The 17,842-nt window shown below is 43.2% G+C and overlaps 1 protein-coding gene across 1 annotated transcript in view; it reads right to left on the reverse strand.

The window, feature by feature from the left end:
* Nucleotides 1-200: 200 nt before the first annotated feature.
* Nucleotides 201-17,842, reverse strand: part of Adam2 (ADAM metallopeptidase domain 2) — a 44,989-nt gene continuing 27,347 nt past the window's right edge. Inside the window, exons 13-20 of the mRNA XM_075949558.1 lie at nucleotides 17,470-17,568; nucleotides 15,432-15,627; nucleotides 12,901-13,006; nucleotides 9,937-10,120; nucleotides 6,703-6,780; nucleotides 6,340-6,469; nucleotides 1,433-1,592; nucleotides 201-234 (exon numbers count right to left, since the gene is read on the reverse strand). Of these exons, the coding sequence (XP_075805673.1) occupies nucleotides 201-234; nucleotides 1,433-1,592; nucleotides 6,340-6,469; nucleotides 6,703-6,780; nucleotides 9,937-10,120; nucleotides 12,901-13,006; nucleotides 15,432-15,627; nucleotides 17,470-17,568 (987 nt within the window). The remainder of the gene's footprint in view (nucleotides 235-1,432; nucleotides 1,593-6,339; nucleotides 6,470-6,702; nucleotides 6,781-9,936; nucleotides 10,121-12,900; nucleotides 13,007-15,431; nucleotides 15,628-17,469; nucleotides 17,569-17,842) is intronic.

The following is a 17,842-nucleotide window of genomic DNA, read 5'->3' on the forward strand; positions in this document are numbered from 1 at the left end:
ATCGATTGTGATATTATTTATAACATTCTCATGTTATTGATATAAATTACAATACGGCGAAATAGTCATTTGTTGTTCAGGTTATACAGAACTAACTACATGACTATTGCCCTTTACGCCCAATACATTTTTCTTCTTCCTTCTCTCCCTTGCAATGTTGGAGACTCACCACGACCTCGTGGAACTCTTTGCTGTCCAGACTAGTCTTTTGTTTCAGTTTCAGTTTCAAATTGCCTATAGAATTAGAGACAGAGACAATCACTTAGAGACAGGGATACAATGTTTCTAGGTTGAGCCCACTCTCGGATTCTTAACACTTTTAAATGGCTAAATTGCCTGGCACCTTTCGCAGCCATTCACCATCACCTTTACTCATGGATGTTAAGCTTACTGGTTTATTGCCCTCTTCCTGTGGTCTGCTTGGTTTTTACTGTCAACATGATACAACTTAGAGTTACCTAGGAAGAGGGAATTCCACTTGAAGAACAGTCTATGGCCATTCTGTGAAAATGTCTTGATTGATGTGCGAGGGCCCAGCACCATGTCTAGGCAGGTGAGCTTGGGCTGTGTGAACTAGAGAGGGAACCAGTCTATATCCCACTGTACTGGGTGTCAGGTGCACGCTGTCTGCCCAGTTTTTAGGTAGGTGCTGGGGGTGAAGTAGGTTCTCACGCTTGTGTGTGTGTGTGCACTTAACACACTGAGATACCTCCCCAGCCCATACCACTCTCCTGCATTTTCTTTCTGAGGCAGTTTCTTTCACTATGCAGTTGAGGGCTAGGCTGGAACTCACTAAGTAGACCAGGCAGCCCTTGAACTCATGATCCTTTTGCTACAGTGTGCGCTACTCTTCTGGTGTCTTTTAGTCATAGTAGTCTTTCACCTTGGCTCTTTAGTGCTCCGTTTATGTATATTAAAAAAAAAGGTCAAAACTGAACAAAAGGAAAAATATTTTCCTGAACATTTTTGGTCAATTTTTCAAAATAGCAATAAGAACTCTTTACAATACAGAAACAATAAAAATTAAGTAATGTTTAATGCATATTTGATAATAGTTTTAGTAAGTGGGAGATAGCAATTTTCATTTGCTTTTATCCCTAAAGAGGCCAGTATGTGTGTGTGTGTGTGTGTGTGTGTGTGTGTGTGTGTGTGTGTGTGATTATTTTCAACTAATTTTCTTAGTAGCACAAAAAAACAACAGATATCTCTGTGGCACTTTTATACCCACTAATTTTTTATAAGATTAAAACCAATCGTTAAAAAACCCTGATTATTCATTCTAGTAATCATTAATATATTAAGTACTCAGTTTCCATCACACAAAGGACAAAAGTTAAATCTGAGTTACTAGCTACATCTATCTTGATACCATTAATAATCCATTATACCAACTAATCATGAAAGTAAGAAAGCAGGTATGAAATCCACACACTCATCGCTTGAGAAGTCGCTGGTCCTCCATTTTTTCCTTTGGGAGTGGACTTTTACCAGTATGGCAATCAGGATACAGATCACAACGTAGAAAGGGATGATCAAGAAGAACGGCCACCGGGTAGACTTGGAGCGGTAAGCAGTTGCAACATAGGGCCTTGCTGGGAAGAAAAGCAGCAGGGGTTAGAAGGCAGCCGCTAGGACTGAAACAACAGCGTTGCTGTGTGCTGCTGTCGTCGGAACAAACACGTTACACTATTTAAAAGTTTTCAGCTCAGCCAGGTGATGCTTGCTTTTAATCCTAGCACTTGGGAGGCAGAGGCAGGCGGATCTCAGTGAGTTTGAGGCCAGCCTGGTCTACCAAGCGAGTTCCAGGACAGCCAGGGCGTTACACAGAGAAACCCTGTCTTGAAACAACAATAGAAACAGGAACAAAACAAAACAAAAACCTTTATAATTACATATATTTTATATATAAACTTTATATATAATTAACTGTATATAATGTAGATAACACAATGGCACCAGAAGCCCCACCTTCAAACTCCCCAAATCTATGTGTAAAAGTCCTGCCCCTTGCTTTTCTTTTTATATGTATCTTTTTAAAGGATTTTTAAAATGTTCTTGTGCATAGTGTTTATCTGTATGTATGTATGTCTACCAGGTGTGTGACTGGTGGCTGAGAAGGCCACAGGAGGGTGTTGGATCTTCTGGAACTGGAATTACAGATGGTTGTGAGCTACCATGTAGGTTCTCTAGAAGAGCAGCTAACAACGGAGCCATCTACCCCATCCATGCTCCTTGCTTTGCCTTGGAGACTCTTCTATTCCAGGCAGTCTCTGATCAAAGGAATTGAAGTGTGATCTAAGTTACCAGTGAGGAATTCTCAAACTCTTATTTCTGGTAAAAGAAAATGCTGTACATATATTTTAGGTCTAAATTATGTTTTGTTTTGTTTTAACCTAAGCATATTTTCATGTCCTTTCTCACAAATTGTTTTTCAAAGAGTTCTTCTAGAATATTTATATATAGGTTTAGTTCTCATATTTAGATAAACTGTCCACTTCATAGATCATCAACATTGGTTGACTCACAACAGCCAGGCGATTCAACACCTCTGGTCTCTGAAATCACCTGGATTCACATGCACGTAATCCCTGCCCCATCATACACACATCCACAGAATTAAAAAAAAAACAATAAAAGCAAGTTGCTTAGAATATATATATATATATATATATATATATATATATATATATATATATATATATATATCAGGTATGGTGCTGCATGCCTTAATTGCAACACTTGGTAAGCAGAGGCAGGAGGATCTCTGTGAGTTTAAGGCCAACATGGCTACATTGTGAGTTCTAGGTCAGTCAGGGCTACACAGTGAGACCTTTGAGAAGTGCTTTTTACTTCTTCAAATCTGTTATGATTTTCTCTGTGGTTAATTGTATCTTACACATAAAAGCAACATCACATCATCTTTTCTAGTCTTTTTGTTCCTTTCTTGTTCTTTCCTATGTTTAAGGCCTATGACAAAGGAAACATACTGATACGTATCGTGAGAGCAGACTTCAGTGTTTGCTCCTAATTTTATGAGAAGATAAATATTGCTAATCATAAAATGTGTTGGTTTCAATTTTCTGATACCCTTTATCAAACTGACCAGATTGTTGTCTGCAGTCTCTTTGCTGCTCTGTGGCAGGTGAGGAATCTCAGTCTCTCTCTCTCTCTCTCTCTCTCTCTCTCTCTCTCTCTCTCTCTCTCTCTCTCTCTCTTATTCTGCAGCATCAAGGATTATACTAGTTGCTGTTTTAAGACATCTCATCGTCTGGTGGATGATGGAGAACATCAGGAGGATGAGGAGGAGGAGGAGGAGGAGGAGGAGAAGACTGGGAGTTCCAAGTAAGTCATACACTCTTCCAGGATAGACATCTTCATGTTTCTTTTCCAAGTCTGGGCACAGAAAGTGAAGCCATTCCTTTTCTGATGACTGGCTGGAAGGTAGAGACTCTGGCTTCTCTGTTCTTACTCTTAGGGACCTCCAAAGCTAAGGTCCTTTTCTTTCCTTGTCCCATCTCAGCTTCTTCTTGGGGTCTTTCTGCTCATCTCCTCAAGGGCTGTGCAATGGTACAAACTGTCTGCACTATCAGGGATTCTGACTCCTCTATATCTCTGGTCTGGCTCCTGGTCCACATGTGACTCTGGGCACCAGAATTTGGGCAGAATCCACGGCAATTGCCCTTGAGAAGGCAAATCGCTCAAGTCTTTGTTGTTGGTCCAACGCTTTATGCGCCAGGGTGGATGCTCACCTTCTTTGGAGAATCCTTGTTGCTGATAGGGGTCCTTAGTTTGAGAGGCTGGCATCTGTGACAAAAAGGCATTGCTGAGAGTTCATAACAGGGTGCTGTTGAAGGGGCAACATAACTTAAAATGACGAAAGGTTGTGGTCCTTGTGCCTCATGCAAAAGGCTGGCACCTGCTGTCAGGAGGCCATCGTGAGTGCAGTGACTCTGGTGGTGTCTCCAGGCTAGGTTGATATGGTTAGCGGGGGAAGCCTTCCTATGTTAAATCAGCCATGGAAGTCACACAATTGTTATTAAAAGACATCATAGCATGATAACCCTCATTAGATGATTAGCATTCCTGGGAGACAATTTGGTCTTAAAGGTGTGTGGTTACATTATAGTGTTGCCTTCACAGTACCTTCACATGACCCATGTATGGTTGTATGGTGCTGCATCCTTTTAAAGGTGGCTTTGGACACTTTCAGAAACCTCTCCAAGTCTGTTGGTCTATATAGAACTCCATGAGAGCAGCAGGACAGACGTTCCGCTTTCGAGAGAGTTTGAGTCATTCCAGAAAGCAGTGTCTTAGTTAAGGTTTCTATTGCTGTGAAGAGACACCATGACCACAGCAACTCTTATAAAGGGAAACATTTCATTGGGACTGGATTACAGTTCAGAGATTTAGTCCATGATCATCATGGCTTGAAGCAAGGCAGTGTGCAGGCAGACGTGGTGCTGGAGGAGGAGCTGAGAGTTCTGCATTCTTGATCTGAAGGCAGCAGAAGGAGACTGAGTGCGCTTCCGAGTCCTCAAAGTCTGCTTCCACAGTGACGTATTTTCTCCAGTAAGGCCACACCTCCACCAACAAGGCCACACCTCCCAAAAGTGCCACTCCATATAGGCCACACACTCAAATACCTGAGTCTATGGGGGTCACACCTACACAAACCACCACACATAGGTAGTCATGCTTCTCCATCTGAGAACTCCCAGGGAAACATGGTTGGACCCGCTCTAAACAAGCTGAAAACCAAGATGGGAAAGCTGAGATACAGTTCTGCTGTACAACTCTCACGAGCATGAAGTTTGTTGGAAAAGACACCATGCTTTTCACAGGGTAAGCAGGCCATTTGGAAGTCATGTCTTGCTTAAACTTGATTCTTCTGGCTTTACCTTAAAGAGTATCTCAAAACAAATAACAACAGCAACAAAACCCTCAGGAGTTAGGGCTAAATACCTTGCAACGAGCGCCATTTTGTCTTTTGCCAATTTGGGTTTTGTTGCTATAGTGAATGGCACTGGTTGACAGTGGTACAGTATGGATTTTTTTTCCCTTCATGGTGGTACCTGGGATTGAACTTGGGGTCTTATATGTGCTATCTAAATTTTCTACCATGATAATCTATCCCTAGGCCTGGTCTGGAATTTTAACTTTGAATACAGATAACTATACACTATGAGCTAGCTTCATGTTAAAGATTTTCACATATGCAGCGACCAAGGATGCTCGATTGTGATTTTGTTGTCATCGCTGGTTTATGCATCTGAATTTGTTATCAGGGTTATGTTTTCCTCAGTACTATTTTTTCTTTGCAAAAATATATCTCAATTCATCTTGGAAAGCATCTGGGCATACCTTCTGATTTTTTTTTGTGGTGGGTTTCTTATAGTGCTGTATTATTTGTGTTTTAATAAATAAAGCTTGCCTGAAGGTCAGTGTAGGCACACTAGTGAGCCATACAGGCCAGGGAGTGATGGCACACACCTTCAATCCCAGCAGCCACACTAGCTAGCCACAGAGGCCGGGCAGTGGTGGTGCACTCCTTTAATCCCAGAACTAGAGAGGAATATAAAACAGGAGGAGACAGCTCTCACTCAGTCTCAGTCTGAGGATTCCTGGAGGCAGGATCACCATTTCAGTCTGAGGTAGAGGTAAGAGCCAGCAGCTGGCTGCTTTGCTTTTTCTGACCTTCAGGTTGAACCCCAATATCTGTCTCTGGGTTTTTATTATTAGTGCTTCAGTTTCTTAACCATAACCTCCAAATTCTCAGAGAACTTTTGACTCTGGTTTCTTGGTTCTTCCCTGTGGTTGACAATTCCTGGTCACACCTGGTGGCTTTGACAGCCTGTTTCTTCCTGGTAGTAGACATGAGCCCAGGACTTACATACTTCTCACCATGTCAAGTTCACAAGACAGGATTCTCTCAGTGTAAGTTCCTGAGTTTGGATTAGAAAATGTCCATTAAGGCCACAACTATGGGTCTCTTTGGCCGACTTTTATCTATTTTGGATCTTGCTGTGGCCACTGTAGACTGACTGACTTAAAATTCTTAGTAGTGTGTGTGTGTGTGTGTTCCAAAGGTGGATGGTAAGTGTCTTCCTCAGTTTCTCAACTCCTTAACTTCTGTGTCTCCCTAGCCCGAAGGTTACCAGTTAATCTAGATTGGCTCCCGTCTCTGCCTCCCAAGCGGCAGAATTCCAAGTTTGTGCCTCCACAGCATTTTTACGTGAGTTCTTGGGACAAAACTCCAGTCCTCATGTTTGTGAGACAAGCATTTACTTCCCCTGTCCCACAATGTTTCAATTACGTTTTCCACTCCGTAGGAAGACTTACCAGGGATCGACTCAGCTCGTTGTCGATTGCCACTGTCAATGCTTCCACCAGGCCATTCATCCTGCATATTCACACAATCGGGAGGTAAGTATGAGGCCGTACAGTGGCAATGCTTCTTGTTATTACATACCTGAAAACAGCGTAAAGTCACGGGCTAAGACCGGCAGCTGGGCTCATTGACACCAGGAAATATGCAAACTAGTGTTTATGTCAGATAATGTCCATTTTCCTGTGAGGCTTCTTATTGGGATGGAGGGCAGCAGGCGAGGTGGGGAGGGGCATGGGGGAGGGGACTCAGCCCTGGCTCTCCCCAGCAGTTTGGAGAGCTTGCCTTTCTCACTCTCGGGTGGGTCAGCCACTTACACCATGGTTGTTGCAGTCTGCCGGGGAGCAATCATAATTCAAGACTGTAGCTTCTACACATTCTTTGTTCATGCAAACCTGGAATGGACAAGGGGCCTGATATGTCAGCTGGATTCATCACTTTTTAAAAAGCATTCTGTACTCTTTTAAGATAAAAACCACCTTGAAATACCACCCCGTCCCAGTTAAGCTGGCTATTGGCAATATGACAAAAAAAAAAAAAAAAACGACACCCCAACACACATCCCAGCAAGGGTGTGGCCAAAAGGTAGGAATGTGAACTAGTATAGTTCTTATGCAAAGTGTGTGGAAAGTCCTTGAAGTAAATCAACAAGAGAAAGATTTAGAGCTATCCTAGGCTTCCACAGCTAGGTACACACACAAGGAGATAAAGTTAGGCTGCTGACGAGACACCTACACTGTCCGGCCCTGTCCTGTTTATATTATACATAATGGCCAAGAGATATCGCCGGTTTCACTGTCGCCAATAGATAGGTAGATAAAATGCGGCATATATGCTGCATGAGAAAAATGTATCAACGCAATTATTACAAATTGTTGAAAATCAACCCATTACAAATGATCATACTTAATATATAAAATGCATATTGAAATTGTTATTTGGCCACAAAAGCAGAATGCAACCTTGCTGTTTGTGGCAACGTGGAAGAGCTTATAGGGCGTTGTGCGACATCATCATTAGGTGACTCCAAATAGAATTAGAGAGCTCTGAGGGACTGGGTGCGGTATGGCTGGGGGCGGGGAGATGAGGGAAGGTTTGCTAACAGGTAAAATGTCACAGTTAGAAAAGGAGAGTAAGCTGGTACTGTACTGCAGAAGAGGGTGACTAGGGAATTACATGTGACATGGTATGTATGTCAAATGAAAAACAGTAAATACTTAAAAGATAGAGATTCTGGCTGCTCTGATCTGATCACTGCAGAACTGTTTCCAGGTCTCAAAAATATCACATTGTGGTGTAGGAGGATCTTCTGTCTATGTGTTACTTTCATTGGTTAAATAAAGAAGCTAAATAAAGAAGCTGCCTTGGCCTTTTGATAGGGCAGCCCTTAGGTGGGTGGAGTAGACAGAACAGAATTCTGGGAGGAAGAAGGCAGTGTGGCAGACGCCATGGCTCGCCTCTCAAAAATGGATGCTGGTTAGACTCATGCCAGTAAGCCACAGTCAAGTGGTGATACACATTAATAGAAATGGGTTAATTAAGATGTGAGAGTTAGTAAATATGAGGCTAGAAATAATGGGCCAGGCAGTGTTTAAATGAATATAATTTGTCTGTTGTTATTTCAGGGTATAAGCTAGCCAGGCGGACGGGAGCCAGGCGGGAAGTGGCCTGCTGCTCCTCAATACAACAACATTGTGCCCATAATATACGTAATTATCTAAGGATGAGATAAAATGATTATCAAAAGCATTCTCAATACTGAGCCACTCTTCAAACACCCAGAGAAGCAGATTTTTCAGACACCTAATTTGCAACGACAACAAAAATTGTAAGGAACAAAAAGAAAACAGAAAAGCACAGCCTTTTCGATGGAAGGGAACAAATTAGTTTTATGGATGTAATTAACATTCTCAAAAATCCCTAAAGGGAAACTCAGATGAAGACCTAGAATAAAGCAGGACAGTGACATCAGAACAAAGAAGACCAGAAACCAAGATCAAACTGGAAAGGGTACTACACAGAAATTCTAGTTCTCAAGAACATACTAAGGGGACAGGAAACCTCACTGTATGAGAATCTCACTGCATGGGAACCTCACTGCATGGGAACCTCACTGCATGGGAACTTCCCTGCATGGAAACCTCACTGCATGGAAACTTCACTGCATGGGAACTTCACTGCATGGAAACCTCACTGCATGGGAACCTCACTGCATGGGAACCTCACTGCATGGAAACCTCACTGCATGGAAACCTCACTGCATGGGAACCTCACTACATGGAAACCTCACTGCATGGAAACCTCACTGCATGGGAACTTCACTGCATGGAAACCTCACTGCATGGGAACCTCACTGCATGGGAACCTCACTGCATGGGAACTTCACTGCATGGAAACTTCACTGCATGGAAACCTCACTGCATGGGAACCTCACTGCATGGAAACTTCACTGCATGGAAACTTCACTGCATGGGAACTTCACTGCATGGAAACCTCACTGCATGGGAACCTCACTGCATGGGAACCTCACTGCATGGAAACCTCACTGCATGAGAATCTCACTGCATGGAAACCTCACTGCATGGGAACCTCACTGCATGGAAACTTCACTGCATGAGAACCTCACTGCATGGGAGCTTCATTGCATGGAAACCTCACTGCATGGGAACTTCACTGCATAGGAACTTCACTGCAGCAGATGTGGCCAGGAGGAGGGAGGCACAGATGAACCTGCAGACAGGGTGTCTGAGGCTAAAGAGCCTAAGAAATGGAGAAAAACTAACCAGAAAAGTGACCAGAGTCTAAGGGCTGGAAGGAAGGAGCATCATCAAGCTGCCCCATGTTTGGGCCATGATTCTGCACCATGATTTTCATTTTGTCCCCCTGCCGAGGGAATGGTGCTACCCACAGGGGGCTGTGCCTCCTTACATCAATTAACAATCCACTCCCCTCACCCCACGCCCTTGGGACCGACTTGATCTAGATAATTCCTCTTCCCAGAAGAGACTCTCTTCCCAGGCAGCAAGTTGACAGAACTAACCATCACATGCTAGTTAGATTTGTCTGTTTTATGCTTTACTCTGTAGCGTCTTTATTTTCACCATTATTTAAGATAATTATGCCAAAAGATAATCCACCACATCCCAAGTGTGCTCTTTCTGCAGCATTCTGAAAATGTAACAAAATGCAGGGGTGAACCCTGTGATTGTGTCTTCTGGGAATTTGTGTGACTTCCACAAAAAGCAGCCAACGAGATAACCTTAGCAGCAGCAGCTGTGCAGGATCAATGGCATTATTATTATTATTATATTTCTTTAAAAATACCGCTAATGATAGAGCATAATTTTAGGATCAATGGCTTTATTCTCTTTTATTCTTTGTGTTTTGATGTTATTTTCCAAATTTCATCATTGATTGCGTACTTACATTTTGAGAGAACACATTACTAGGCATACATCTCAATGAGTACTCACTACATTAACACTGAGGAGTTGTTGGGGGGAAGATCACGCTTTACAGCACTGGGGAGTTGCTGGGGTGAGATCACCTACCTTGTTGGCGGCGCAGACAGTTCCATCTCTCACCCACATGTTGTTGCTGTCTTTATGATTAGCGGCATATTCCAGGGAAATGCAGATGTGCCCGCTTATATTGGCATAAATTACAGTGGCAGCTCTTATTTTAATTAAATTCTCACTTTCATATTTACATATTAATTTCCCACACTTCCGGTCACTGTAATTTACAGATAAATGAAAGCCACTATTTTAATAGAGAAATACTTTAATATAATTTCAAAGACAAATAGATTTAAATTAAACATTGGAGTTGGCAATTAATTTTGAATAACACCCACAGAGTCCTTACTGGATTATTGACAATAATGAACAAATTAATTGTGAACTCTTCCATTGGCTAGATTACCATTTGTGATGTCATCACCTGTATTTGATCCTTAAACACAATCAGATCCAAGCTTATTCTAACTTTTAAAAAAGAGCAATTGGCCTGGCCACCAGACTGATTGCGTTTTCTTTTTGGCTTAACAACGGATAAGATATTGAAGTTCACATCCCCAAAGCACCATACATCACGCATATTATTATGATAAAATAATAAAAGCATATATGCCCTAATGGTAGTGCAGAAAAACCCAGGAAAAGTATACAAAACAATAAAGGGGCATTAGGTACAGAAGAACAGTACTAAAAATGAAAACTGTTGGTCAAACAAACAAGAATGTAGACCAGAAAGCTATGGCATGGTCTAGCCAACAGGGGACAAAAAAGTATGCCATCTTCCTGCTCCACACACAGAGAGGATACCTGTCGGCAAGGACAGTCATCACCTATAGAAGTGGCTTGCAGATCAACTTCCTGGCAAGATGGTCTTTGAAGACACTCTCCTTCCACCCTCCAGTCAGCTAGCTTTGTCAGAATGGGGGCAGACTAGATACCATCTCTTTGCCTCTGAGCTAACTGACTCCCATGTATGAAGAGACCGAGGCTTTGCATGACAGACAGGTGCGCACTTCTGCGCAGGAAGAACGCAGACTCAGGAAAGGAAGGGAGAAACTGTGTCTATTAGGCACGCTGCTGCTCCCTCTTTTGTAGCTAAGTGTTATTCTTTTAGCCTGGAAGGGCTGGCCATGAAAACCAGGAACCCTGATGCTGGAGGAGCCTTTCTTGCTTTGATGCACACTATAGAAATCCCTCAGCCGGCATCACTTTGAGACCAGCAATCTCAGTGGGCAATGGATGCCAGTAACTGAGCTGAGCCTGAGCCTGAGGATCCAGGTTATGTACTTGGGGAAGAAGTACCACTGTGACAGACAGCACGGTGAAACACGGGTCTACAGAGCAAATCTGTAACCACAAAACTCGAAGGCAAAACACAGGCACCTTCAGCAAATCCTGTCTGCACACAACATGCATGCATACGTACGCATGTGCACACACACACACACACACCATGCATACTATCTAAACCACAATTTAGTAATCATTCCACATTCCATCACCCAGATAGTGAATTGTGGCTTAGATAGTATGCGCATATGGCTTCTCTGCTAATCACAGCCATAACCTTAACTGTTTAATGTTTCCTTTTCATATATAGGGTTTATTAAAACACACAGACATGGAATTACCCCCACTTCATGAAAACATGCATTTTCTTTTTTTCCCCATTTCTTTCTTTCTTTCTTTCTTTCTTTCTTTCTTTCTCTCTCTCTCTCTCTCTCTCTCTCTCTCTCTCTCTCTCTCACCCTTCCTTCCTTCCTTCCTTCCTTCCTTCCTTCCTTCCTTCCTTCCTTCCTTCTTTCTTTCTTTCTTTCTTTCTTTCTTTCTTTCTTTCTTTCTTTCTTTCTTGTTTTTTTGAGACTGGGTTTCTCTGTGTAACAGCCCTAGCTGTCCTGGAACTAGCTCTAACAGACAGACCAGGCTGGCCTTGAACTCACGGAGATCTACCTGCCTCTGCCCCCTACACGCTGGGTTTAAAGGCGTGCGCCACCACCGCCCAGCTGAAAACATGCATTTTCTTTTACAGCGAAGATCTTCTCATGATACCCCTTCAAACAAAATAAAACAAAGCCAAACCAAAACACAAAACCAAATATAAACAAAAACCCCACAAGCCCAAATCCTTGGGAAGTTTCTAGGGTACCAAATCTCAGGTGCTTGCAGGCAGCCCTGAGGTAAGTCTATTACCATAGGTTAGGAACACTTTGGTCAGGGCTGCACAGGTTCTGCATTAATGTTTCCTTTCTTGTGCTTTAATTTTAACTCTATAAAGAACGTCCAGTCTTGGGGCTGGAGAGATGGCTCACTTCTTTTAAGAACACTGGCTGCTCTTCCAGAGGACCCGAGTTGGATTCCCAGCACCCACACTGGTAACTCACAAGGGTAACCCTTGTTCTAGCCTCACCAGGCATCACTGTTTTGCCACACACATAAAGCAAATAAACAGAAATGTACAAAGAAGAATGCCCACTTTGTGTGTGTGTTGTGTAAGTGTTTGTGTATGGTGTGTATGATGGCCTAGCTGCCTGTGCGCATGTGTAGAGAGACCACAGGTCAATGACAGGTGTCTTTATCTATCTCTCTCCACCTTGTTTTGTGAGACAGGGCCACCTAGGAGTCCCTGGGGCCCACCCATCACTGCTCTCCAGAACCAGAGTCACAAAAGTATGCCGTGAATTAAGGAGACAGCATCAAAAATGTCAAAAGTGTTAAAAACCGAATCCTTATGTCTGATGAGTGGACCTTCATAGAAATAAAACACTGAGTGGCAAAAGACAGAGAACAATTCAGGTACAGACAAATTAGTTCAACTGGGACAACACCCCAGGTGTGTGGGACGTGGCAGGGAACCTTTCTAGGCACTCCTGACATCTTGTCACTGGATCAGACATGGCAGACCCCATGGCCAGCTGTTATTTTGCTTCCATATGGATGTAACTGGTGGCATTTTCAAGTGTCAGGGGCTAGAGTCTGGTCCCATTTTTTAAGGCATACTTAGGTGCGCAGGCTTTGTACCCCGAGGGGCTGATCCCACAGTTCCCAGATATGTCCGTTTTCGAATTCAGCTCGTCATAGCATTCATTTGTACCAAAGTTGGCTTCTGGAAGGTAAACAGAAAGGTGCAATGAATATTCGAATGGTCCTTTGCGCTGAAATAGGTAATGAACACTTTCAAGGTTTTGAAATGGTTCAGAATGTATTGCACAGAAAACAAACATTACATAAAATTGAAAATAAAGACATGGGGATGATGGCACAAAACCATTTCAGTCAAATACTTCAATCTTGATGTCTCCCGCACAGTTCCTAATATGTAATGCTACTATTCCCCATCCGTGTAAACAAGAAAGTCAGTTTCTTAAACAAATCATTGACTTACTGTGAATAAAGGTGGGCTTTTTTGCATAAATGTCTTTTCAATCAAACTATTCACCATTTACTCTCATCTCTGATTCATCTTAGCTTCAATTCTTCTAAGACCCAAACTTCCTAGAGAAAAGTTTCTATTTCCAGCCTCCATCCATTCTATGCTTGCTGAAACCTCTGACTGGGACTTTTGACACCTGCATTGCCTGGCTGGAGGAAAGTGACCTGTCACAACAGCATCCTGGACAGTCACTAGGTGCTCAGTTAAGTTGCGTAGAGATACCAGTGAACCCAAAGTTGATGGTTTATTTTGTCTCAGAAAAAATTTGCTGAATATGTTGTGGGTAAGAAATGCAGATTATGAGCCTGGTTAGAGCAGCAAACTGTTGCTTATGGACTAGAAAGCAGGCAGAATCTGAATATTTCATAGCTGCAGGGACAATTTTTAGATCTGTCACACTCCATTGGCTCCTGTCCGGTTTCCTCCTGAGAGTAAACCTAGGCAAGATAGGAGATCAGCTCACGGAGAGAAGGCTTTGGTTGTGTCATGCTTTCATGTCTGCCTGTGTATACGTCAGAGCACACAGCGGAGAACCCTGGAATCCCATGGGTGAGACACAGGGGAACAACCTTCTCCAAATTCTAACTGAAGCTCAATGATATCAACGAATATCAACAAACAGCAACTGAATCCCGACGACTGGCCTCGCCTCTTAGGTCTAGTGGAGTAGAAACACGGGAGGCAACACCCGCAGGATGCACAATCCACAGGCAGGCCTTTCCAACACCAACCATGGAGGAGGGAAGGCTCAGCAGATAAGTCTCTGCCATTTCACTCAGGAGTGAACAGAACAAAGACGGCTAGGTGCACTCAAATAATGGTGCAAGTATCTTGACATGGAGAAATAGCACAAAGGATACAATCTTCAAGAAAAAAAAGTACGAGAAATAGATGGGGTGGGGAGATGGTAAAGAATTGTGATTGCTCTTTCAGGGGTCTTGGTTTGATTTCCAACACCCACATACTTAAAATATAAATGAATTCGTTTCCCCAAAAGTAGCAAAAATAGAAATGGAGGTAATTCTAGACGAATAGATATAAACATACATTTGGTTTTTGAGGTCTGTGTGATAATGTAACACTTAGTTCACTGTTCCAAGAAACTCAGAGAACAGCAAACAAAAATATCAACCAATCAACCAACCAACCAAACAAACAAAACCCAAAGACAATCTGGATCAAAGAAAGAGAAAAGCAGTGCTTTGTGGGTTATGGTTTCTCAGAAAACACAGAACCCCCAGGACAGTGGAGTAACTAGTAACTGACAATAGAATCATTCTCCTTTCTCTGCTCAAAAGATTGATTCTCACCCAGGATTCTTTCAGCTATTCTCTTTACGCTGGGTCCAGGGAGAGCATTTCTCGAATGGATTGCACAAGGTTTTTTCCTTTCCTTTCCTTTCCTTTTTCCTTTCCTTTTTCCTTTCCTTTTTCCTTTCCTTTCCTTTCCTTTCCTTTCCTTTCCTTTCCTTTCCTTTCCTTTCCTTTCCTTTCCTTTTTCCTTTCCTTTCCTTTCCTTTCCTTTCCTTTCCTTTCCTTTCCTTTCCTTTCCTTTCCTTTCCTCCCTCTCTCTTCCCTTCCCTTCCCTTTCTTTTCTTTTCTTTCTTTTTTTTTTTTTTTTTGAGATAGCGTTTCTCTGTGTATTCCTGGCTGTCCTGGAACTTGCTCTGTAGATCAGGCTGGCCTCGAACACACAGAGATCTGTTTGCCTCTGCCCCCCCCTCCCCGCCCGCCCCCAGTGCTGGGATTACCACCACTGCCCAGCCCCTGTCATCTGTTTCTTAACTGGGTCTGGTGGTTCAGGTTTGTAACCTCAACTACTTGCGAAGCTGAGGCAGGAGAATCACAAAGTCAAAGCCTGTCTGGGACACAGAGTGAGTTCAAGGCTAGCCAGGGAAAATTAGCAAGAAACTACTTCAAAACTAAAGAGTGGAAAAGTGGGCGGGGGCTGGGCATGCCGGTGGTGGAACAAGAGCGCATGCGGCAGGTGTGGCCCTAAATGCAATCCTCAGTACCGCAGACCAAACAAAACAGGCTCATCTGTTTCTTTTCAGCACCCAGAAAATGCTTAAACGGAAAAGCCAAATGATTAAAGATACCATAGCCGAACAGATCACGGCACTGTTGTTCTCCGTCCTGACACGAGCCGTTAAGACAGACCCACTTATCCTGTCCACACGGATGCCCGTCGATGATGAAGAAATCTTCCGCACACACGGGGGACGAGCCGTTGCAGTACTCTGCCAGGTCACACTCCCCTCTGGGAGGCCTGCAGACCTCCCCTTTGGGCTTCATCTGAAGGGGGAAAGGAATCGCACTGAGTAAGGCCGCAGAGGAGCAGAGAGGCACCCGGAAAACCGCTGGTGTGCTGTGCGTTGTATGCGTCAGGTGGGAATAAATGCTCTGTCTGGCGCCTCAGCAGGGATGGGTGATCTCTTAGGGCTCCACCCGAGATGAAGAGCTACGGGCGATTAATGATGCCCGAGAGAGGGAGAATTGGTCTCCTCCGGGGATGAGCCACCTAACTGATTATCCAGTGCCACATGGTCAACCCGAACAAGATATATACAAACGCGGTAAATGAACTCAGCGTGTTACATTTATATATTTACTCGTTTACATGTAAATATATATGTAACAACAATAATTAAATTAAAAAGTCATGAATTAGAAAGAGAGTGGAATGGGTGTGGGGGGAGTTGGAGGCAGGAGGGGGGAAGTGATCTAAATATATTGTACATATGTGAAATTTAAAAACAATAAAAATAAAAATACACTATTAAATTATGTGCTGCTTGTAGCATATTTGACTATATATGACATGTAATAGGAACAATATTTCTGTTTCAGTCATTTCATACAACCCATACATCCTTGTTTTAATTTTCGAGGAATGAATGCTTGGAATATTATAGAAATGCAAAAGAAAATTAATTTTTCATGGTTGAAAGACTTTTGTTGCTAATACTCTGACATTTCTGGTGGAAAAATGCACACAAATAGGATGAAAGATTTAAAATTAATTTCTTAATAATAGAAATGTCTGTAGACCTCCATTGGTTCCCTCCCCTTGGAGCCTGGGGAATCCTGAAAAAGACAGGGCAGAAGGATTGTAGAAGCCAGTAGGGCCGAGCACCCCAGGAGAACATGGCCCACAGAATCAACCAGGGCTCAATTAAGCAGGGGCTCATAAGGGCTCACAGAGACGGAAGTGGCAATCATGGAGCCTGCATGGGCTCCTTTGCATATGTGTTATGGTTATTAGCTTGGTGCTTTTGTGGGACTCCTAACAGTGGGGTGTGGGGGTGTTTCTGACTATTTTGCTGCTCTTGGGACCCTTCTCCTACTGGGCTGCTTCACCCAGCCCTGATATGAGGGTTTGTGCCTGGTCTTATTGCATCTTGTTATGCCATATTTGGTTGATATCCCTAGGAGGTCTGATCGTTTCTGAAGGGAAATGGAGGGGGCATGGTTGTGAGAGAAGGGAGCTTGTGTGTGTGTTGGGTCAGGGGACTGAAAGGAGTGGAGGGAGGGGAAACTGTGGTCTGGGTGTGTTGCATGAAGGAAGACTAAAAAAAGGAGAGATATAGTAAATTTGGAAAAAGAAATTTCAAGCTAATCTTGAAAAGGATAATAGAGTAATACCTGTGATATACATAAAAAAAAGCCACTGACAAATGCCAAAAACAAAATATAAATGTCAACACTCTTTAAAAGAAAAAGCGTGGGTCTGGAGAGATGGCTCAGTGGTTATGGTTAAGAGTATTGTCTGTTTGTCCAGAGAACCCAAGTTCAGTGTTCAGTACCCACACGACAACTTACAAGCATCTGTCACCCAGTCTCAGGGAATCCTACACTCTCTTCTGGCTTCTGTGGGACCAGGCACGTGCATGGTACTCAGACAAAACACCCGTACACATAAAAAGTAAGAAAAAAATCTTCTAAAAAAAGAAAAGTCTCTCCGGGCGGTGGTGGCGCACGCCTTTAATCCCAGCACTCGGGAGGCCGAGGCAGGCGGATCTCTGGGAGTTCGAGGCCAGCCTGGTCTACAAGAGCTAGTTCCGGGACCAGCACCAAAGCTACAGAGAAACCCTGTCTCGAACCCTCCCCTAAGAAAAAGAAAGAAAAGTCTCTTACATTACAATCCTTGCAGCACGGCCCATCAGCACACACAGAACCATCTCGCAGCTTACAGGTGTTAGGATCACAGCATGGTGGAGTTTGGTCACCACAGCCCTGAAAGGCAAACCACATGTATAAAGAGTCTTCCTGAATCCATTCAGAGAGGACAGGTATTTAAATGGCAACATAGTATATAGCCTGAAGACAGACGCTCGCCTTTCATCTGGGCAAACAGGAGAAAGAAACCGAATCACTTCTTACCCACCCTCCTGATTGACTTGCCCAGACACTGATTGACTGCTATTTATTACATCCTCGATGTTTCTATTCCTAGGACAGAGCTTGCTGTGTAGGGAATAAAATCCTTTTGATACCATCGGGTCCATCA

The sequence above is a fragment of the Microtus pennsylvanicus genome, chromosome 15 (genome assembly GCF_037038515.1).
Source record: "Microtus pennsylvanicus isolate mMicPen1 chromosome 15, mMicPen1.hap1, whole genome shotgun sequence".
NCBI classification, from domain to species: Eukaryota; Metazoa; Chordata; class Mammalia; order Rodentia; family Cricetidae; genus Microtus; species Microtus pennsylvanicus.